The sequence below is a fragment of the Solea solea genome, chromosome 1 (genome assembly GCF_958295425.1).
Source record: "Solea solea chromosome 1, fSolSol10.1, whole genome shotgun sequence".
NCBI classification, from domain to species: Eukaryota; Metazoa; Chordata; class Actinopteri; order Pleuronectiformes; family Soleidae; genus Solea; species Solea solea.
The window spans coordinates 45,257,786-45,276,721 of record NC_081134.1 but is presented as its reverse complement, the minus strand read 5'-3'; the positions used below and the strand labels follow the sequence as shown (position 1 = coordinate 45,276,721).

At 43.6% G+C, this 18,936-nt stretch overlaps 1 protein-coding gene across 2 annotated transcripts; it reads left to right on the top strand.

Moving 5' to 3' along the window:
- Nucleotides 1–1,973: 1,973 nt before the first annotated feature.
- On the top strand, nucleotides 1,974–18,372 carry jcada (junctional cadherin 5 associated a). Of its 2 annotated transcripts, none has more exons than XM_058650681.1 (5): nucleotides 1,974–2,147; nucleotides 9,039–9,533; nucleotides 11,241–12,164; nucleotides 12,446–16,020; nucleotides 16,280–18,372. In XM_058650681.1, exons 2-5 carry the CDS (start codon nucleotides 9,181–9,183, stop codon nucleotides 16,312–16,314), a joined length of 4,887 nt encoding a protein of 1,628 aa, XP_058506664.1. In that variant the 5' UTR covers nucleotides 1,974–2,147; nucleotides 9,039–9,180; the 3' UTR covers nucleotides 16,315–18,372. The 2 variants fall into 2 exon arrangements, with proteins under 2 accessions (XP_058506664.1, XP_058506665.1); XM_058650682.1 differs by lacking the exon at nucleotides 1,974–2,147 and adding an exon at nucleotides 2,418–2,489.
- Nucleotides 18,373–18,936: the final 564 nt, after the last annotated feature.

Genomic DNA, 18,936 nt, shown 5'->3' with positions numbered 1-18,936 from the left:
CCTTTTAGACTCGTTTTATTGAAGACTCTTTTTTTTTTTTTTTTTTTTTTTTACAACATCTGAATCCTAATGTTGCACATCATGTGACACTGCAGCATACATGTGTGATATTAATCTGTTTGTTATGAAACTATTGTGTTAAATCTGAACTGATCAGAAACAATGACTTCAGCTCTGTAAAAGATTCAGTTACCACCCCGTACACCGTGACACTCTTAGAATTCATGAGGCAGTTGTAAATGCTCACTAAGTGGAGAAGCAGGGAGGTATTACCCCCCCCCCACACACACACACACACACACTTACAGAGTCAAGATGTTAGCACAGTGAGCAGCAGCACCAAAACCACAACTGGCAAATGTAGTGGTGACATCAGCGTCTCTCCACCGCGTTTGAATGCTCATATGAGCTGCATATGTACAGCACACAATGGGAAACAGACACACTTGGTGCTCTGTACAGAGCAGCACTAGTGTTGACCTTCAGTGATACTGAGTCACAGGCCAAATTCAATGATATGCTGGTTCCAACTTGGTGTAACACAGCAGTTCCAGGTTCTCATGTCACTCCCACTGTTCCTCTCACTTTGTCCTCTGCTTTGTGTCTAAATGCTTCATTCTGTTGGACAAACTGTGTCCAGCTGCCACTGGGAGCTCAGACACCTCTCTGTCTGACTTCATTAAGTCATTATGGATGTTATTCTACACATACTAAAGGCCACAGGACGTGCTAATTCGACAACGGGAACAATGGCTCACTTAGCAGGAAAGGCCATAGTCATCAAGTGGGCAATTCAAACTTTATGTCAACATGAACAGTGTCGAGTACAATTTGAGTCATACTTTTACTTTTTATAAAGTATTTTGTCGTTTAAACATGGCCTACATTTGAGAGGGAATGACTGCACTTTCTGTTCCACAATGGTTTTGATCTGTTCACAACTGTGGACAGACACCACAGCCATTATAAAAAAATTAAGGGCTTTATTTCTGTCAAATGTTCAGAAAATGAAGAAGTCCACTGAAATGATTTCCACTGTGGGATAACACAAGCATGGCTTACAGAGGCCCACCTTACCAGCCTCCCTTATTTTCAGGGGAATTCAGTTACATGCAACATCTGTGTCAATATTATGGAGATTTTAGGTCCTCTGTTCTTTGTAAGAGTCAGAAAAAGAGCACATATTTCAACTGCCAAGGCTTTGAGCCAAACACACACAAGGCTTTTGACAGAAGAACACAAAAAAGTGGACTCTAGTTCATTTAATTAAAATGTTATTATTGTTAGTCAACGTTTGATATAGCTCATATATACAGATATATTCTGAGAAGAAATGACTTAAATCTACTAATATTCTACCATTTGAACTTATTTTATTGATTAATCAGTCTCTAACCCTAATCCTCTGTTGGGCAGCAAATACATTTTCTGAAAGGCAAAGAGTTATTTATGAGTTAATTATGATATACTGTGCACACTGCACTTACGTAAGTATCTCTCCGTCATGGAGGTGCATGTGCAGCTCACACTCTTTCAAATGTCTAAGTCATCAACCTTTACAGGCGCAAAGACGTTTGTTCTTCTGATGCAAAGGAATTGTGTGTCAGAGCAATTCAATGATACAATAATATACAACAGACACACAGATAGATCCAATGTCATGTGATGTGTAATACATGTGTAATATATGACGTGCAAAATGTATCTATGAATCATGACTGATGGAGAGATGGGTAGACAGACAGGCACACATCAGGAGACAGACAGAAAAAGAAACAGAGACACAGACAGACATCAGGAGACAGAAAGACAGACAGACAGACATAGATAGATAGGAATGAAAAGAAAGTGTGTGTGTGTGTGTGTGTGTGTGTGTGTGTGTGTGTGTGATTATTTGTGACCTTATCACTGAGCAGCATGCAGCTGGCTCCCTGCTGGAGAGGAGGGCTGCTGCTGCTGCTGCTGTTGCTGCTGCTGCTGCTGCTGTTGCTGCTGCTGTTGCTGTTGCTGCTGCTGCTGCTGCTCCAGTACACAGTACAGATGTACAGAGGGGCTGTTCCCTCAGCAGATCCCAGCTCCGTCAGTCCAGAGCAGCGCTCAGGATGATCACTGAGGACTAGGCGGCAACGCAACGACGCTTTTCACAGGTAAAGAAAAAAAGTGTCTCCGAAGTCGAGTCATAGACGTGTGTTTGTTGTGTGTTTTTATTTGACGACACATGCAGACACAGCTGAGGGGGCGACGGGCTGCTGCTGTTACTGTTACTGTTACTGCTGCTGCTGATTTTACTGTTGCTGTTCCTAATGTTACTGTTGCTGCTGATGTTACTGTTGCTGTTCCTAATGTTACTGTTACTGCTGATGTTACTGTTACTGTTACTATTACCGAGCAGCCGCCTCGGCGCTCCGATGCCCGCCTGTCACTGCCTCCTCCTCTCCCGCCGGGATTATAGGATTTAGGAGAACACCTCCAGGACGCCAGATTAGAAGGTGACACAGGAGCGTCTGTATTTGTTTCTCTTTTTTCCCCTAACTTAAAGCTGTGCGGCAGCGGCAGCGGCAGCCTCTGTTTGCGGACGCGCTCCCGTCAGCTGAAGGTTAAAGATTAGTGATGGAGCTAGTCAGGCTAGTGTTAGCCCCACTGTGACGTCCTCTGCTGAGAAACAGAGGCCAAACTCCGGACAGATTACCTACATTTATACATGTTCTGGTTCTACATAGTACTTATGTAAAGACAGAATACTGCGTTACTCCGGATATCTTGTGTACAATTTGAACTTGAGCAGTAGCATCGGTATAAGCTTCCAATGGTATTCCATCCCAAATGTGCTGCGATCATTAAGCAGCCCGAGTTATAAAACAGAGCGATCATTCAACATAGAGAACTATTTTTAATCCCGAAATAAACCGAGGACGTGTCCTCATCAGTGATGGGTCTTAATGTTTGGGAACATGTGTATGAAACAAGACTTTGGTGCGGAGAAACCTTAATTAAGCAGATATCTCAACGGGGTTCCGTCCTGGTCTCTACTTGCATGTGTAAACTGTCCAGACTACAATGTTATTCGGCCACAGCCTGCAGCAGAATCCCCCTCCTCCTCCTCCTCCTCCTCTTCTTCCTCTTCCTCCTCCTCCTCCACGACCATGCCGAGCCTGTCAATCATTTCATAACGACATGATGACAACACTCGGTGTTGTTGTGCTCTAGATTCCAGTCAATGCTCACGAATACCAAACGGCAACGTGAAGGAAGTGAAACAGCCTGCAGACAAACGCTCTGCCAGGTTTTTAGGTCTCTTTGATGTGATGTTTGCATACTGACACTGTTATTTGTAGCATGTGTGTGTGAAGATGACATGATGATGAGGATGATGATGATGAGGATGATGATGGCGGCTTCTTGACCTCTTTTCCTTCCCTACTTCTGCCTCCTGTACGCATTTTATAACACTTTTTTCTTACCTGTTTACGTATAAATTATAATCCTACCTGTTTACGTATAAATTATAATCCTACCTGTTTACGTATAAATTATAATCCTACCTGTCTACATATAAATTATAATCCTACCTGTTTACATGTAAATTATAATCCTACCTGTTTACATGTAAATTATAATCCTACCTGTTTACATGTAAATTATAATCCTACCTGTCTACATATAAATTATAATCCTACCTGTTTACATGTAAATTATAATCCTACCTGTTTACATATAAATTATAATCCTACCTGTTTATGTATAAATTATAGTCCTACCTGTTTACGTATAAATTATAGTCCTACCTGTTTACGTATAAATTATAATCCTACCTGTTTACGTATAAATTATAGTCCTACCTGTTTACGTATAAATTATAATCGTACCTGTTTACGTATAAATTATAATCCTACTGTTTACGTATAAATTATAATCCTACCTGTTTACGTATAAATTATAATCCTACCTGTTTACGTATAAATTATAGTCCTACCTGGTTACGTATAAATTATAATCCTACCTGTTTACATATAAATTATAATCCTACCTGTTTACGTATAAATTATAGTCCTGTTTACATATAAATTATAATCCTACCTGTTTACATATAAATTATAGTCCTACCTGTTTACATATAAATGATAGTCCTACCTGTTTACATATAAAATATAATCCTACCTGTTTACATATAAATTATAATCCTACCTGTTTATCAGCATCATGTTTCATGTAGATGTGTGTAGTAATTCCCATTTATGCTGCCAGATTATCTCAAATCACTGTTATGGTCTGTCGTGCCCTCAGGTGTGATTATTGTAGGTGGTGTTTGTGACCCGCTCCCCTCATACTGTAGCTCAGCTCATATTGTAAATGTAAATGTCAGAGATCATGTTTCCACTCTCTGTGTCGACTGCAGCAGCTGAAGAGTTAAAAAGTCAAACGTGGCCTAGTTAAGCAGCACTTTCACAGAAGACTCTTCCAAAAATCCAGAAAGTGTGTGTGTGTGTGTGTATTTCATGGTAGGTCGTTCACACATCCTTGAGAGTGTGATGGTGTGTGAAACGCAGAACCTTCTAGATGCCCTGAGGGGGGTGAAGTATGGTGGGATGGCGGAGCGTAGGGAAGCGGCTCATTAATTCCCGAGGAAAGGGTTGGTCAGCAAAAACTGGAGAGGCCCTCCACAGATTTGAAATGACTCATTTGAGTTCAACTTCCAGGAGTGGCCTGAAAGAGGGCTGAGACAACTCCCTGGTGTTGCAGTCTACTTATCCGAAGGCCACATTTTCCCTTTTCAGAAATGTGTGTGTTTGAGTGTCTCTGATGGTAGAGAGCTCTCTCCTGTCTCTGTCTGTCAACACTTAGCTGCTTTTCTAGGTCAGGCACATCAAGAAAATGAGTTTTTCTGCCATTGGGTAGCTGCAGCCGAAGCCTCTGAAAGTCGTCTGATGTTTGCCTGGCTACAGGGATCCCCTCAGAGGTGCTGCTGCATGATGTCACTGATGATGTCAGAGCAGAGGTGGCGCAGGCAGGAGCACGGAAGGAAGAAGCCAGCTGGAAACGCGTGAAAGCCGCTGACATCTGCCAGTGTGGCATGGAAGCAGGGCAGCGACGCCGAGCCATGAAATGAAATGGAATGCATGTCACACATACATTATTACGTCCCGGCTGAGTGTGAGCCTGGTGGATGCACATGTGTTTGACAGATGGTTGAGTTGAGCTGCCTGCTTTGTGGTTTTTGTTTCATACCAACGCAGTGATTAGCGATAATCCCGGCCATTCATTTCATTTGTTTACTTAGCAGATCTTCACGCTCATAACGACAACAGTTAAACATTATAGACTTTTCCTCCCACCCGTAATCCGCGTTTGCTGTTCCCTTGACCTATCGTCTGTCTTTAAATATCATCCACTATTATATATATATATATATATATATACATGCCAAGAGTTTGCAACTTGATTGGACTGTTTTTCACCGTTACATGTATTCTGCTGCAGAGTCTACATCTGATTAGCAGAAAGCCAGAGCACTCTCACCCTTTGATCACTGTGTTCCTGGCTGATAAACCGCTGTCGTGCTGGACCTTGACAGACATTAATTACCATGAACGTAGTTTGGCACAGGCTCAGAAGCAGCATGACTTGGGAATAGTTGAGTGTAGGTGAAGCCTACTGTGCAGCGGCATCGCAGGGCCTCTTTGGATTAGCGTGCCTAATCTGAGTTCACTGCCAGTGGAGTCTGACTGCAGAGGGGAATATCTGTGCAGCCCACATGCTATTGTCCATGAGCTGCCATTCACCAAAGCAAAATAACGGTTGCCATGAGAAAAATAATATAAGTGGGTGTTTAGTTTTTTTGTCTGTTGCTCCTCTTTGTATACCAGGAGGGTGTGGATGCTCGGGAGAACACATGGGTTGTAATGTGCTAATGATAATCTTCTTTTCATTGTTTCTCATCAGTGAAACATATGTTCTCCTGTTATTTTATAGTTGCAGGAGAATGTAATTGTCTTGAACTCGTAGGAGTGTTGCTGAGCCCAGCAGGATTTGTCTGATGGATGGCAGATAGCTCCTTCTCCCTCTATATGATGCCCGCACAACATTGTGCCGCCTAGAGCTTGGGATGAGTAAAATATGTCCTGAGGGTGTTTGTCCATCCAGTTTCTTTCCCCAGGACCAACGACAGCTCGCAGAGAGCCTGGCTGGAAACATGAGAGACACCGTCACGTCTCCTCCGTCCTCATGACCACGCATTTCCTCAGGAAGAGAGAAGGCCCCTTCACTGGAAACAGTGATGTCACATAGATAAACAGTCGGCTGATGGTTGCTGTTTGCTGAATGTGAGGGGCTGTCATTCCCTAGAAAGACGTGTGTGTGTGTGTGTGTGTGTGCACTAGGTCCAAACAGATGTGGGCCAGAGACTAGCCAAGTCACACACCCACTGGGGTCAGCTGTTCTAGATCCAAGCAGACTGGGAACAATGAGGTGGAGAGGTGTGGCTCTTGTGGAATATTTTAGGAAGCAGACTTATCATCTTTTTCAGTCCCAGGCTCTGGTGTTAAACATTTGCTTTGTTGTGCCTTTTTCAGAGGAGCGTGTTACATTTAGATTGTTTTTGTTTGTAGTTCTTTGCATCTTGGAAGGACATGCTGTTTTAGCATGTGTGTGTGTGTGTGTGTAACATCATTCATCACACTCACTGAGGAACACTCACTTCCCTTCTCTTCTACATATGTGATTATGACTGAGTTTCATTTATTCTGCTGCTTGTAACCTGTAGAGTTTAGACCTTTTAATACAGTTCTGTCCTCCCTGAGGCCTGATATAGGTCTCTCACCTGCTTTGTCTGGAACACATGCTGTCCCTCTGCTTCCCCCCTTCCCATCATCTCCTCATCTCAGCTGGGTCATGAATAAGGAGCTGACACCAAACTGTCAACCTGAGACCCCCCCCCCCGCACACACACACACACACACACACATACTCAGCTAAAAAACCACACAACAGCCTTGACAAACATTCAGTTGACCTGTAAAGTGGTGGCCTTACACCATGTGCTGCAGATGAGATATAAAGTGATGGTAGTGTGCTCTGATGCACAGTGAATGATCAGAGAAAATGTGAGGTTGTCTGCAGGGAAATGCCAGGCCTCATGTGGTTCTGTGTATTTTTAGCTTAGGTTGCAGCATATGTTATCCATAAAGTCTATCGTTTATTTGAGGGAGTCGTGTCATTAAAAATACAGCAGCAGCGTCTTTAAGCCAATCGGTCATTTTCATTGTAGCAAAACACACTGTTGTTGTGTTTTGGGGGCTGAAAACTGACCATTGTTTCACACACCTGCACTAATTGGAGGTTTTATTTAAAAAGAATTGGGTAATTCCATTTGTTTTAACATTAGGAACACCTAACTGGAGTTTGTCATGCATAGGATGGGAGTGAGGGTGGGGTCAGGTTGTCACTGATGATGGAGAGGATGGAGGAGGAGCAAGTGCCTTCGTTTAAATATACATATGGATATTCATGACAGATCATATGCAACTATCTAACTAACTAACTACTAAATAGAGGGATATGCTTACAGGGAGGAAGATGTATGATTATGATGCCAGTGTGTTGTGATCTCAACGCCTGACGGTGTTTCTTTAATGGCAGACATGCCGGTGGTTCCTAATATAAATGTTTGCACTTTATCGCTCATTATAAATACCCCCCCCCCCCCTCCTCCAAAGTTGTAGCGTCTCCTTGAGGGGATTATTCAAAACACAAATGGAGAGAGTTAAACTCAGGAATATTAACTGGGCAAGTGCCAAGAGTCAATCCTCCAAAACTAACAGGTTTAGAGTTTCAAATGAAAAAGGTAATCACATTAGAGAGCCAGACATACAAAGGAGCAGCATTTCATGCTTGTGGATCCTGTTAATCAGGCACAAGGAGGAAGGAGGGAGTGAGGGAGTGAGCAGGAGTAAAGAAACAGTGTAACGATGCTGGCCTCCGAGTCAAGGATCCTTTTATCGATGGATTTTTTCATTTCTAAGACGTCAGTGTGTTTGGAACTGAATTCATTTCACTCGTCTTTTGCAGAACTGTACACAAGCAAATTGTGATTGATCAGTGATTGGTTTTTAAACCGTCTGACCTGCACTGGATTCTGGCAGCGTGTCTCAAACAAATGCCATCAGTTATTAAGGACAGCCAGGTTGTTGGCAGTCAGTTTCAGTACAGTGAGTTTTGAATGGGTGGGTTTGCAGCAGCATATTCTCCAGTGACAAGGCGGCAAACACGACCTATATCAGGGGGATTGATGCTCCCTGGAGGTCATCATTCATTCATTCATCCTACAACTGATCCATCAGACATGACTGCAAACGTTCATTATTGATAAATTATTTCAGTTTCATCAGAGATCATATTCTTACTTGTTTACATCACTTGTTTTACCTAAAACAAAGATATTCATTAAGTCAATTCATTGACAAAATGTTAAAATAAAAAAGGAGATGCATCACACAGTAAGAGTAAGAGTACCCTACCTTCATCCAGCCCAGAGTGGGATTTAATTTGAGCATGCGTGTTAAAAAATACTGTAGTGGTAAAATACTTTTGAGATGAACGAGAGGTGTTATGAGAAAGAATGCATAGGTGAGCAGAAAGGAATAAAAACAAAAAAGAGCTATATGCAAGTATCCAGAGAGGCAACTGTAAACTGTGGCATCTTGTGCTTTTACTGCCACACAAACAGCTGCTCAAGTATAATGCTGGTTTATTCCTGACATGCTTGATTACCTTCCAGTCTGACTTAGGTCTGAACAGATTTGAAAAGAAGGTTGTTGCTAGGAGGAGAGGAGAGAGGAGAGGAGAGGAGAGGAGAGGAGAGGAGAGGAGAGGAGAGGAGAGGAGAGGAGAGGAGAGGAGAGGAGAGGAGAGGAGAGGAGAGGAGAGGAGAGGAGGCACATGTCTTGGTCATGGCTCCAGGGATAATGGTTTTACCCTCACCTCCACTTCTCTGTCTTTCTCTTGTCCCCTAATGTTATTTCCCCTCTTTCTGTTTTTCCCAGTGATGGCCTCAGCTGTGCAGCCGTGCTGGTGATCCCGCCACTGCACGAAGGGAAGACGCAGAGACGCCGTGACAAGCGACCTACTTTCCTCTCTCTCCGAAAAGAGGGAATCAAATACACACCAGCATAAACAAATGCCACCATGTACAGCGTGGAGGACCTCCTCATCTCTCATGGATACAAGCTGCCTAAGCATAGCACCTCCTCACCCACACCTACCCCAGCTCCAGCATCCTCATCGCCACCGCCATCCTACAACAAACACAATGAAATCCTGGAGAACAGACCCACCTCCAGGACAGTGAATGGCTACGAAAGAGGATCTGGGGCAACCTATGGGAACGGCGGCAGTAGCAGGCAGCCGCAGCCGTTCAGCAGTGGCTGCACCAACAACAATAACGAACCCAGGGACAGGAGCCAGCCCAGACGCGAGGGTGAGAGCCGCAGCCATGTTGACACCCACTCCCTGGGAGAGTCGCTCACCTCAGACAGTGGGTAAGGCTCCTTCCTGTTTGACTGAACATGGCTTGTGTCTACACCTTATTAATTCAAGGCACAGTTTAACAAATCATTCACCAAAGAGTTGTTTTATATATACAGTATATATATATATGTGTGTGTGTGTGTGTGTTCATTAATATCATTAAGAGCAGAGTTCAACACTGTAACTCAGTCCATCTCTTTCTTGCTTCTACCATTCAACTTGTGTGTCACAGGCATAATGTCTGCTGGAGTAACCAAATCAGCTTTTGTGCCACACAGGCTTTACACCTACTTACAGTATATAATGCATCAGTCATCAGTTATACACGATTCGTGTTTGGTTTATTTAAATATGAATATGGAGGATAGGCTATATTTAGCTTTGTCTGGAGTTATGTAATGGAAACCCTCTTTGATAAGAACTGCTGGAACATGTGGTATTTACAGAGATGCCGCTGAGACGCAGCCACTCTGTTTCTTTCCTCAAAACAAGATTGCTTATTTTGCCCATTTGCATGGATTTCTGGGTGTTAGTGTGCTTTAATTCAGCTGTTCCCATGTCCACACAATTAGTCAGGCTTGTCAGTTTGGGCCTTTTTCCTTGGCTGATTGTATTTCTTTTTCCTCTAATCCCTTTTAGCCAACAGACAGATGAAGATAGTCAAATGACCTTGAATAATGTATCTGGTTGTGTTTGTGTTTTTTCTCTCTCCTCACTTTGATGTCGCTACTATCGGGAATGTGGGAGTTCAAAAGACATTGGTTCTGCAATTTCAGTCTGTTGTTTGTTCGTCCTCCCTTTTTCCTCCCATCCCAAACCCTTTTCTCTGGGCACTCGTGTGGATAAGAAACAAACCCGATGCTGTTCTCTGGTTAAACAGCACAACTAATGATCATATTTAGCATATTGAAACAGCTACCTCCCCTTCCCTGAGTAAACATCTCTGGTCAGTGATGACCGTGGACGGAAATGTCAAGGACACTCGGTGAAAGACTGTCTTGTCTGTCAGTCAGTCCTGAAACAATCCAGCAATCCCGCGTCTTTCATTCCATTCAAATCTGTTCTCAAACGTCCCTCGCTGTGATATTAGTGTGTCTGCCAGTGAAACATCATTTAAATGGTTGATCTGCCTTTGAGGACGTCAGGGACTAACATTCAGTGTGTGTTATTGTGTAATGTGAAAATCACAATTACCAGACAGACACTACTGTGCTGCTACTTATGGTCATCTGTCTCCATCTAGTGGGAGATATAGTCAGTCCAGTATAAACCAGAGTAACATTAGATCTTCCCTGCACTCTTTTCTTGTTTTCATTGCTCATGTGTTGGCACGTCACTGTCCCATGCAGCTGTATGTCCGTGTTTTAATAATTTCATTGCTTAAATCATTCTGAATAATTCAAAGCTTTCATCTGATCATGCTTATCAGACATAGCTCCTTTATTTCAGTGTAAGAAAGATGTCAGATTCAGATTAACCATTTAAAAAAATAATGTTCTGATAGATATGATTTGTAATAGTCTCAAATCATAATAGAATATTTCCCACATATTAAAACATTGGTTATTCTATATTCTAAGGGAAAATCAGTACAAAAAGACATGAATTATTATTGAAACCATTGATAGTAAAGTATAAACCCCGGGTTAGATATGCTGCATTTCTAATTTTCTAAAAGCATTTTATCAGGTGTTTTACATGTGGGTGTTTCCTCTCAGGTTCTGTGATGCTACCAGGGGTCCACAGTCACAGACAAAGGACTTGTCCTACTGGAGGAGAAGAGGCCAGGATTTCACTGTGCTTCTGGATTATGCTGACCACGGAGGACACAGGGGTTACGTCAGGTCAGAGGGGCCTCAGCAAGCCAGAGGCCAAGAGATGTCTGCAGACGAGCGTCAGAGGGCAGCTCAGGAGAGGCAGTGCTGGGCGGCCCAGGTCCAGGCTCAGGCCCAGGCCCAGGTCCACACACAGGCCCAGGCTCAGGCTCGCTCTCGAGAAAGAGAGGCTGCTCTTCATCAATGGAAAATGGCAAGTGAGAGGAAATGCCAGAGCCTGGGAACAGACGAGTGGCATCCAGCTGTGAACTTTGGCCGCCAGCTTTCACAGAGTGATGGCGAGTGGTGGGCTCAGGAGCAGCAGCGCATTCATGCCAGGACACCTGAGGGCATGATAGTCCACCCAAGAGCCAAAGCCAAATCACAGTCCCTGCCCAGGATGTTGCAGCCTGAGAGCCTACAATATGTGGACAGAGCCTCATCCGGTCAGGAATTGTATAGGCGGGTTAATGGCCACCCACTGTCACACCATGACCTTTACAGGGCCACCCGCTGGCCCGAGAACGGCAGGCCAGCTAGTGCCAACCAACTGTCAATGACACCAAAGCCCCGCTTCACCCGACCTCCACGACCTCCCTCCTACGAGTTGCACCAGCAGATCAGGGGAAGCTACGAGATGTTGTCTGCTACTCTTCCACAAGCTCGAGACAGAACACCACTTCCCATATCAAGAACAAGTGACCCCCAACTGGACTATTTTGCACAGGACTCTGGACCCCCAGGATACATCCCTCCCCCATCATACAAAAGAGCCCCTATAATGGCAGCGGGACGTCGAGGATATGGCGAAATTGCTGTTGACTACAGGTAAATACATTAGTTTTAAATGTTATATGTTATTTAATTTAGTTTAAGTTTGACATTGTAGTTCTACAAACATGTCATCGCTGATTCAGAACTGTCCTGTCTAAACTTGAAACTTGATACAGTTGTTGTATATCTGCTCCTGGTCTCTCTCTTCTGTCTCTACCTCATCTCCCTCTTGTCCTTTCTGTCCCCCATCTCTCCTCTGTCCCCTTGCTAAACAGACATATGAACTGGCTAACACCCCTTAATATAATATTTTTTTTTTCTATATGCTCTTTTAGATACCGAGGGGATGTGTACCAGCAGATACAAGTGGCTCCAGATGGATCTCACTGGTTCACCAGACATCCAGCTGCTTCCTGGCCTGATCCTGGCCTGAGAGAGAGGAGCTTGTCCAGCCAGAAACAGCTTTACCCTGTGTATACTACCAAGGAGCACATAGGTGGAGGGGTCCAGTATATCTCATTTGATGACCCACGTATCCGGCACATTTCCTCAGCCCTGGGGGGCAACTCCCTGACAGACGCTGACAAGATCCGCCACATTCGCAATGAGCTTCCCAGTGTCACCGTGTCTGAACCTGTGTCCGACGACAGTGCCTTTTTGCCCCCACCGTTGGGGCCTTTCATCGCTGCCAAACTGGCCGATGATGCCAACCAGATGTCTTGTAGCAACCTTGACAATGACAATAACAGGTGGCACAGAGATTTGCACAAAGAAACTGTCGATAACTTCCCAGCAACTGACCAAAATTACAATAATAGATATCCCAAAAACCACCGGCCTCCTTCATCGCCCTCCTCAACCTTCCATTCTCCATTAACAAGAAGTTGTTCCCGCCAGGGGCCCAACTCTGACCAAGTCTTTGCAGAAACGATCACCCAAGTCAAGAAAATTGCCCCAGATTCGGGGCCTGAGAACAACAGGAACACAAAGAGGAGAGTGAGTGAGACCATCTTCTGCCTTGTGTCCGTCCCTGTTCACACACCCGTTAACATCAGCAAAGACTTATCAGCAGATCAGAACAACAATGAGACCATACCAAGCCTGACTGTCACCAACACAGAAACCTTTGCTGTAGGCCTCAAAGAGGCTCAAAGCATTCGAAGCAAGTCTGTGAATGAGATGCCCATCAAACCCCACTACTCTCATTGCCACACCAGCAGCATATCCTCAATGAGGAATTACAAGAGGGCTCCATTAATGAAGGAGATAATAGATGCTTGGGCACTCCAAGCCAGTGAAGACAAAGAGCTGTGCTATGCCGGTTCCTGGCCTGGAAACCAGTACCGAAATCAGGAAACACAGACTGGCTCACCTCTGACAGTGGTAAAAAGTCCAGAACCCCAGAGTCCCCCTGGGGGACCGGAGCCAATCCAGTCCGTCTCAGACACAACCGCTGACATTGGTGTGGGGACAGACAATACTTCCTCCTGTGGTTACTCCATGACAGGCCAGCGAAATCTTCATCTCTCCAGCAACAGCGCCTTCTCTCGTCTTAGTCTCAGTCCAGTACAGCCACCATCAATGCAGCCGCAACAGCAACCATTACAGCAAGACCCACCCACCTCTCCATCTAAGGCCCAGGAACAGGCAAACCAGCAGCCATCCTCTCCCAGGAAGACCGACTCCTGTCCCCCAGAGTGTGCAGAACAAGTGGCCTTTGGACAGTTTCTCTTAAAGCCTGTGAACCGACGACCATGTGATCTCATTGGGGAACTGGAGAGCATTAATAAGAAAATGGAAGACACAATCAGCAAGAGACCCCATATGGGTCAGGCCACCGATTATCTGGACGGGATGAATAATAGAATAGACCCATTTAAATCAGAAGCACATTTCATTGCTGGTCCAGAACCAGGCAGGGAAGCACTCAGTCTTCCACCAATGCACACAGAAAAACCCACCAGTATAAAGGTCAGATCAAAGTCTTTTCATTCTACCAGTGATCTTGACTCCATGGATGTGAGGGGAACATTCTCCAGGCCTGAGGCCAACAATATGTCCCCAACAAATGAGCAAACGGTGCTACCCAGTGCAGGCCTTATAGACAATTGCCTCTTGTCCTCACTGTCCCTACAAAATGACCAGCTCTATAGACAGGATATCCCAGTCCCTGAAGAGTCCATGCTGAGAGATGTGGGGCTAACTGTATACACAGAGACTCCCGGTGGTCCTGGAGAGCCAGTGCAGCGATCGCTTTCAGTCCCATCACCACTCAGTCATAAGGAAACACATCAGTCAGTGCAGCGGCAGAGTGAAACAGCGCCACTTAAAAACGGTGGTAGTCCTGAGCGCAAATCAGATAAAGAACTTCAAGCTGAGATGGATTCAGAGAGACAACCTAAATTAGACAATGCTCCACCAGTCAGGGGGGAGGCACATTTAAGCAGAGCCAGTAGTGAAAGTAGATCATCACCCAAGAAAGAAGGTTCACCACATATCACACGGCTAATCAGGGAGGCTTCCTTCCTGTTGGAGGAGGAGGATGATAACGAGACATATGCCATCACAGAGGCTCTGACCTATAAGAATGAGTTAACGATAGCAGATGAGCACCTGGAGAACTTGCTGTTTAAAGAGAAAGCAAACACTTTACCTACAGAGGACTTGAGCAACCTATATGAGGTCAAAAGTGCAAAAGGTATTCCTGAAAACGAGTCCATCGAGCAGAGGGCAGCAAGGATCCTGGGTATAGCTGTTCCAGTGGAGGCTTTAGGTGTGGCCGACAACCAGGATGAGACAAACACCACTGGTGGAAGAAAAGAACTGAATCTAAAAGAAGAGACAAAGCAAGTGATTGGAGATTGGGCGCATGTCAGAGAAGAGACAATGATTGTCCACCAGGAAGAGACAGAGGAGGTACAGGGGACAGGATTAGGCGTTGACTATGAGGAAGGTGACAGACAAAAGCACAGCAGCAATCACAGTAATGATGACCACAGCCAGGGGGATGAGTGTCAGGCAGCTTTAGTACTGGACCTGCCTGAGTTCCCACCCAGTAAGCTCCTCCTATCCCTACCTGTCACTCCAGATGAGAAGTTGGCACTGAGCATGTGCAGCGGTGAGAAGAAGGCACGAGGCGGTGCGTGCAAACTAATCGAATCCCTCCAAGATAAGCTTAACTCTTCTGCGTCTTCATCTGCCACATCCTTCAGCAGATCGACCACAGACAGAATGGCTCGTCTGAAAGAGCTCGACTCTGTGTCTCGAATCAGACGCCTAAGTCTCAAAGGGTCCGAGTCTGGAGTAGAAGCTGATTCTGTAGAGAAGGACGGAGACAGAGAGGAGAGGGACGTTCAAGAAGAGACAAAAGAGGAAGTGGAGAAGCAAGAAGGAGAGGCTAAGAAACTGGAGGTAGAAGGAACGGAGGAAGTCTATGATGAAAATAGAAATGCACATGAAACACAGGATGAGTCGGGAGAGACCAAAGACGTCTGTAAACCTAAAGAAGTGAATAAAGTCATATGTAAGGAAGAGCAAACACAAGAGGAAGAGGTAGGGGAGATAAATGTTGAGATTGCACTGAAAGTAGACAGCGATGAGAGAACAGAAATAGGTGTTGGAGGTGGACAAGAGGAGCTGAGAATTGTGGAGGAAGACAACGAAAAGCCAGTGGGGAAATTGAGAGATGGACAGAATGCAGAGGCGGACGGCAGAGATCAAACTTTACTGGGCACAGAGAAAGTAGTTGTGCCCAAACCAAAGCAGCGCACCAGGCTCCAGAAGCCTCCTCTGCTTCCTAAACCACGCAGCGTTCCCAAGAGAGAAGTAACACCATCCCAGCATCCCAGCCTGGGCTCTGGGATCAGTGGGCCCTCAAATATCCAGGATGAGGAGATGGTTTTTGTTTCAGGTGGGTTCTGAAACATCTAGAGTGACATTATTATACTGTGCCATTTATGGGTTTTTATCACAGACAGACAGTTATATTGATTGACAGGTCAACATTATGGAACATATGTGTATTTGCTCTCATTCAGCGAGTGAGATGACAAAATGTGTTGAAACAGGATTTCTCCCCTGATTCTCAGACAAAACATGGTTAAATCAGCCCAACACGTCTGTAATCTGAACGTCTGTGATGTTTCATAATCTCTCTCTTCTCTCACCAGACACCTACGACCCCAGTCGAGTGGAGAGAGTGTAACCTCACCGCTGTGGAAATGTGTCTTTCTCGTGTTAACAGTGTTTTCCAGCAACAGAGGCTTTCATCTCATCTCATGGTTCAGTCAGCCATGACCCTTCCAATATTGTCACACATTACTTCTCACAGACCTGACTGTCCTGGTGCTGCAAAAGATTTGATTTGATTTTTAACAGCCAAACACAAAGCACTGCTGGAGCCAATGTCTCCAGGCTTTTTCAACCCAGTCAATCTCACTCTTCCTTTCTTTCCACCTCTCAAAATGTTTATTTGGTAAAGCGAATGCACATCCTCGTTCTCAGGCTTTTTCTTTTTTCTTTTTTGCTTTTGGAAAAATGCATGTCATTATTCCCAGTCAGCACATGAGTGTGGGTGCTGAATTATGAATGTAACAGTGCTTCTGCTCAGCAAACAAAAGAAATGTAATAGAGTAATAAAAAAAAGGCAATGATATTTGCATTACAATCAGTATTTACCTACACCAAATGTAAATAACAAAGAGTTATAACATTTTATGAAGAATATAATAAAATATATACGTTTAAGACACTTCATTCCTGAAGAAATTTATATTTTCTTATCGATGTTAAGATGAGAGTAGATTTTTGGAAGTGTGGTCTTTGGGTGTATTACTAATAATAACTCGCCCTGCTCTTTATTCTTATACTTGTGTGATAGAGAATGTATCTAGAGAGCCGGAATTGCAATGAGAAACACTGTGGTCCTTGAATAGTTTCACTTTCACAAGAGCAATATCGATGTTATATGCAGGCTTTTGTGTTAAGTCTCCATTTCAAGAAGCTGAATCTATTTTATTTTTTGCTTTGAAGCTTTATCTTTTTGGTACAATTGTTAGATTTGTGCTGCTGAGCTTATTGGCTTAATGTCAACACTGAGCACCCCATAATCTCCTCAAACACTCAGAGATTACACCGGGAGAGATTCACCTTTGCTCCCTCCCTGTTCTCCAGAGCTCTCAGCATCACGTATCATGTTCCTTGTCAAACAGGAGAAAAATCTCTATTTTCTATTCTATTAACTGGTGGAGTTTTTGTTCTTCATGTCTTTGTTTCAGAAGTGCTGTTTGTGCAGCGAATGCCAGCTGTAGCTACAGTGTATGGATGGACTTGTACTTTAAACTGGACATTTATCATCCATTTGACTTCAACAGACAACAATATGAAGTTGCATTCGGGCAATAATAAATCTTTAAATGGAGGTGCTCAGTGTTGTTGCTGTACAGAACATAGATGTTGGAATACTACACTATTTGAACATGTGCAGTGATTTAATGTTGACATGTCTGTGTTTTGTAAGTTGTGGGAATAACTGTTCATTAGTTTACCTATGAGGTCGCATTAGCAATACAAGAATTCAAAATCATACCAAACCAAACTTTGTGCTATGCATTGGACATCAACATTCGCTGGGTTTGATCCCAAAATTCAAAGCTAAAACTGCAAACTCTGATTTTGCTTGTTCAACTGACTTGTTCTTCACTTTGATGCAGCTGCAGCTGATGGATGTGGCTGCAGAATGATGTGGGCGTGGCTCTGATTTAGTCAGTGGAAGTTCTGTCTAATGTGTATTTGTCTTTGTTCTGTTACCAACCCAGTACCCGTACCTCAGTGTTACCTGATCATCCTTGTAGGTCTTTTTGCACTACAACGTCTTTGTAACAGTAGACAGACTATTGGTGCACATCTTGCTTTGATATTTTCTATTTTCATACAGATGTATGTACAGCTTCCTTTTTTTGTGTGTGCATGAAATGCGTGAGACGCAACAGAGGAGAAGTTGTATTTGCATATAATTGCATTTGGTACTATACAGTCTATCCAATAAACAAGTGTTATATTTCATATAATGTATATTTTATTTTTAAAGATTAAGCTACATATTTAAACAGAACAAGGTATTTTTAGATTATTGTGAAAAGGGAACTGTTTTGAAGGCACAATATTGGTCTATATTTGCTGGGATCATTACAAATGGTCATGAATAGAGACAAGTTTGTGCTGTTGTTGCAGAATATTCATAAATAAAAGTCTATGCATGACACATGTTGCATCAGTTTTCTTTGTGGCCATTATTTTTGCAGAATTTAAGTGCAGTGCACAGTTGTGTGTGTATATATGATACAGTATTACATATATAAATATAGTTATATTGTACATAGCATGCTTATATTAAAAGTAACATTATAATAACACCTCACCACATGAATAGAATGAATAGATCTTGAAAGTTAGTGATTAAAACATTCTGGAACTCATCAAGATTTTCATAACTGTCCATCATTTTCTGTACCGTCCAGCCACTGTAAGGGTCACTCTAATGATATTTTAAGATTCATCCATTACCTTTTTTTATTGGTTTGTATTACATTCATGACCAGATTATTTTGTTTTTCATTTTATAATCTTAATTTCTACTTCCTGGATTATTATTAGTGTGTGAAAAGCTGTGTGATAGATAGAAAAAGTGCTTCTTGAGGTGTGTGAATGTGTGTGTGTGTGTGAGTGAGTGAGTGCCTAAACTCTGGTCATGTAAAGTGCTTTGTGTGCCCATCAAATCAACCAAAGACATTTACATTACACGCTGCCCCTGGAATATTTGTTTTTC

What these genes read in the sequence shown, in the direction of transcription:
- jcada (XM_058650681.1), top strand. Translation starts at nt 9,181, where the DNA reads ATGTACAGCGTGGAGGACCTCCTCATCTCTCATGGATACAAGCTGCCT. An exon ending in GAAATTGCTGTTGACTACAG is followed by an intron (nt 12,165 to 12,445) that starts GTAAATACATTA and finishes ATGCTCTTTTAG; the next exon opens with ATACCGAGGGGATGTGTACC. An exon ending in GGAGATGGTTTTTGTTTCAG is followed by an intron (nt 16,021 to 16,279) that starts GTGGGTTCTGAA and finishes TTCTCTCACCAG; the next exon opens with ACACCTACGACCCCAGTCGA.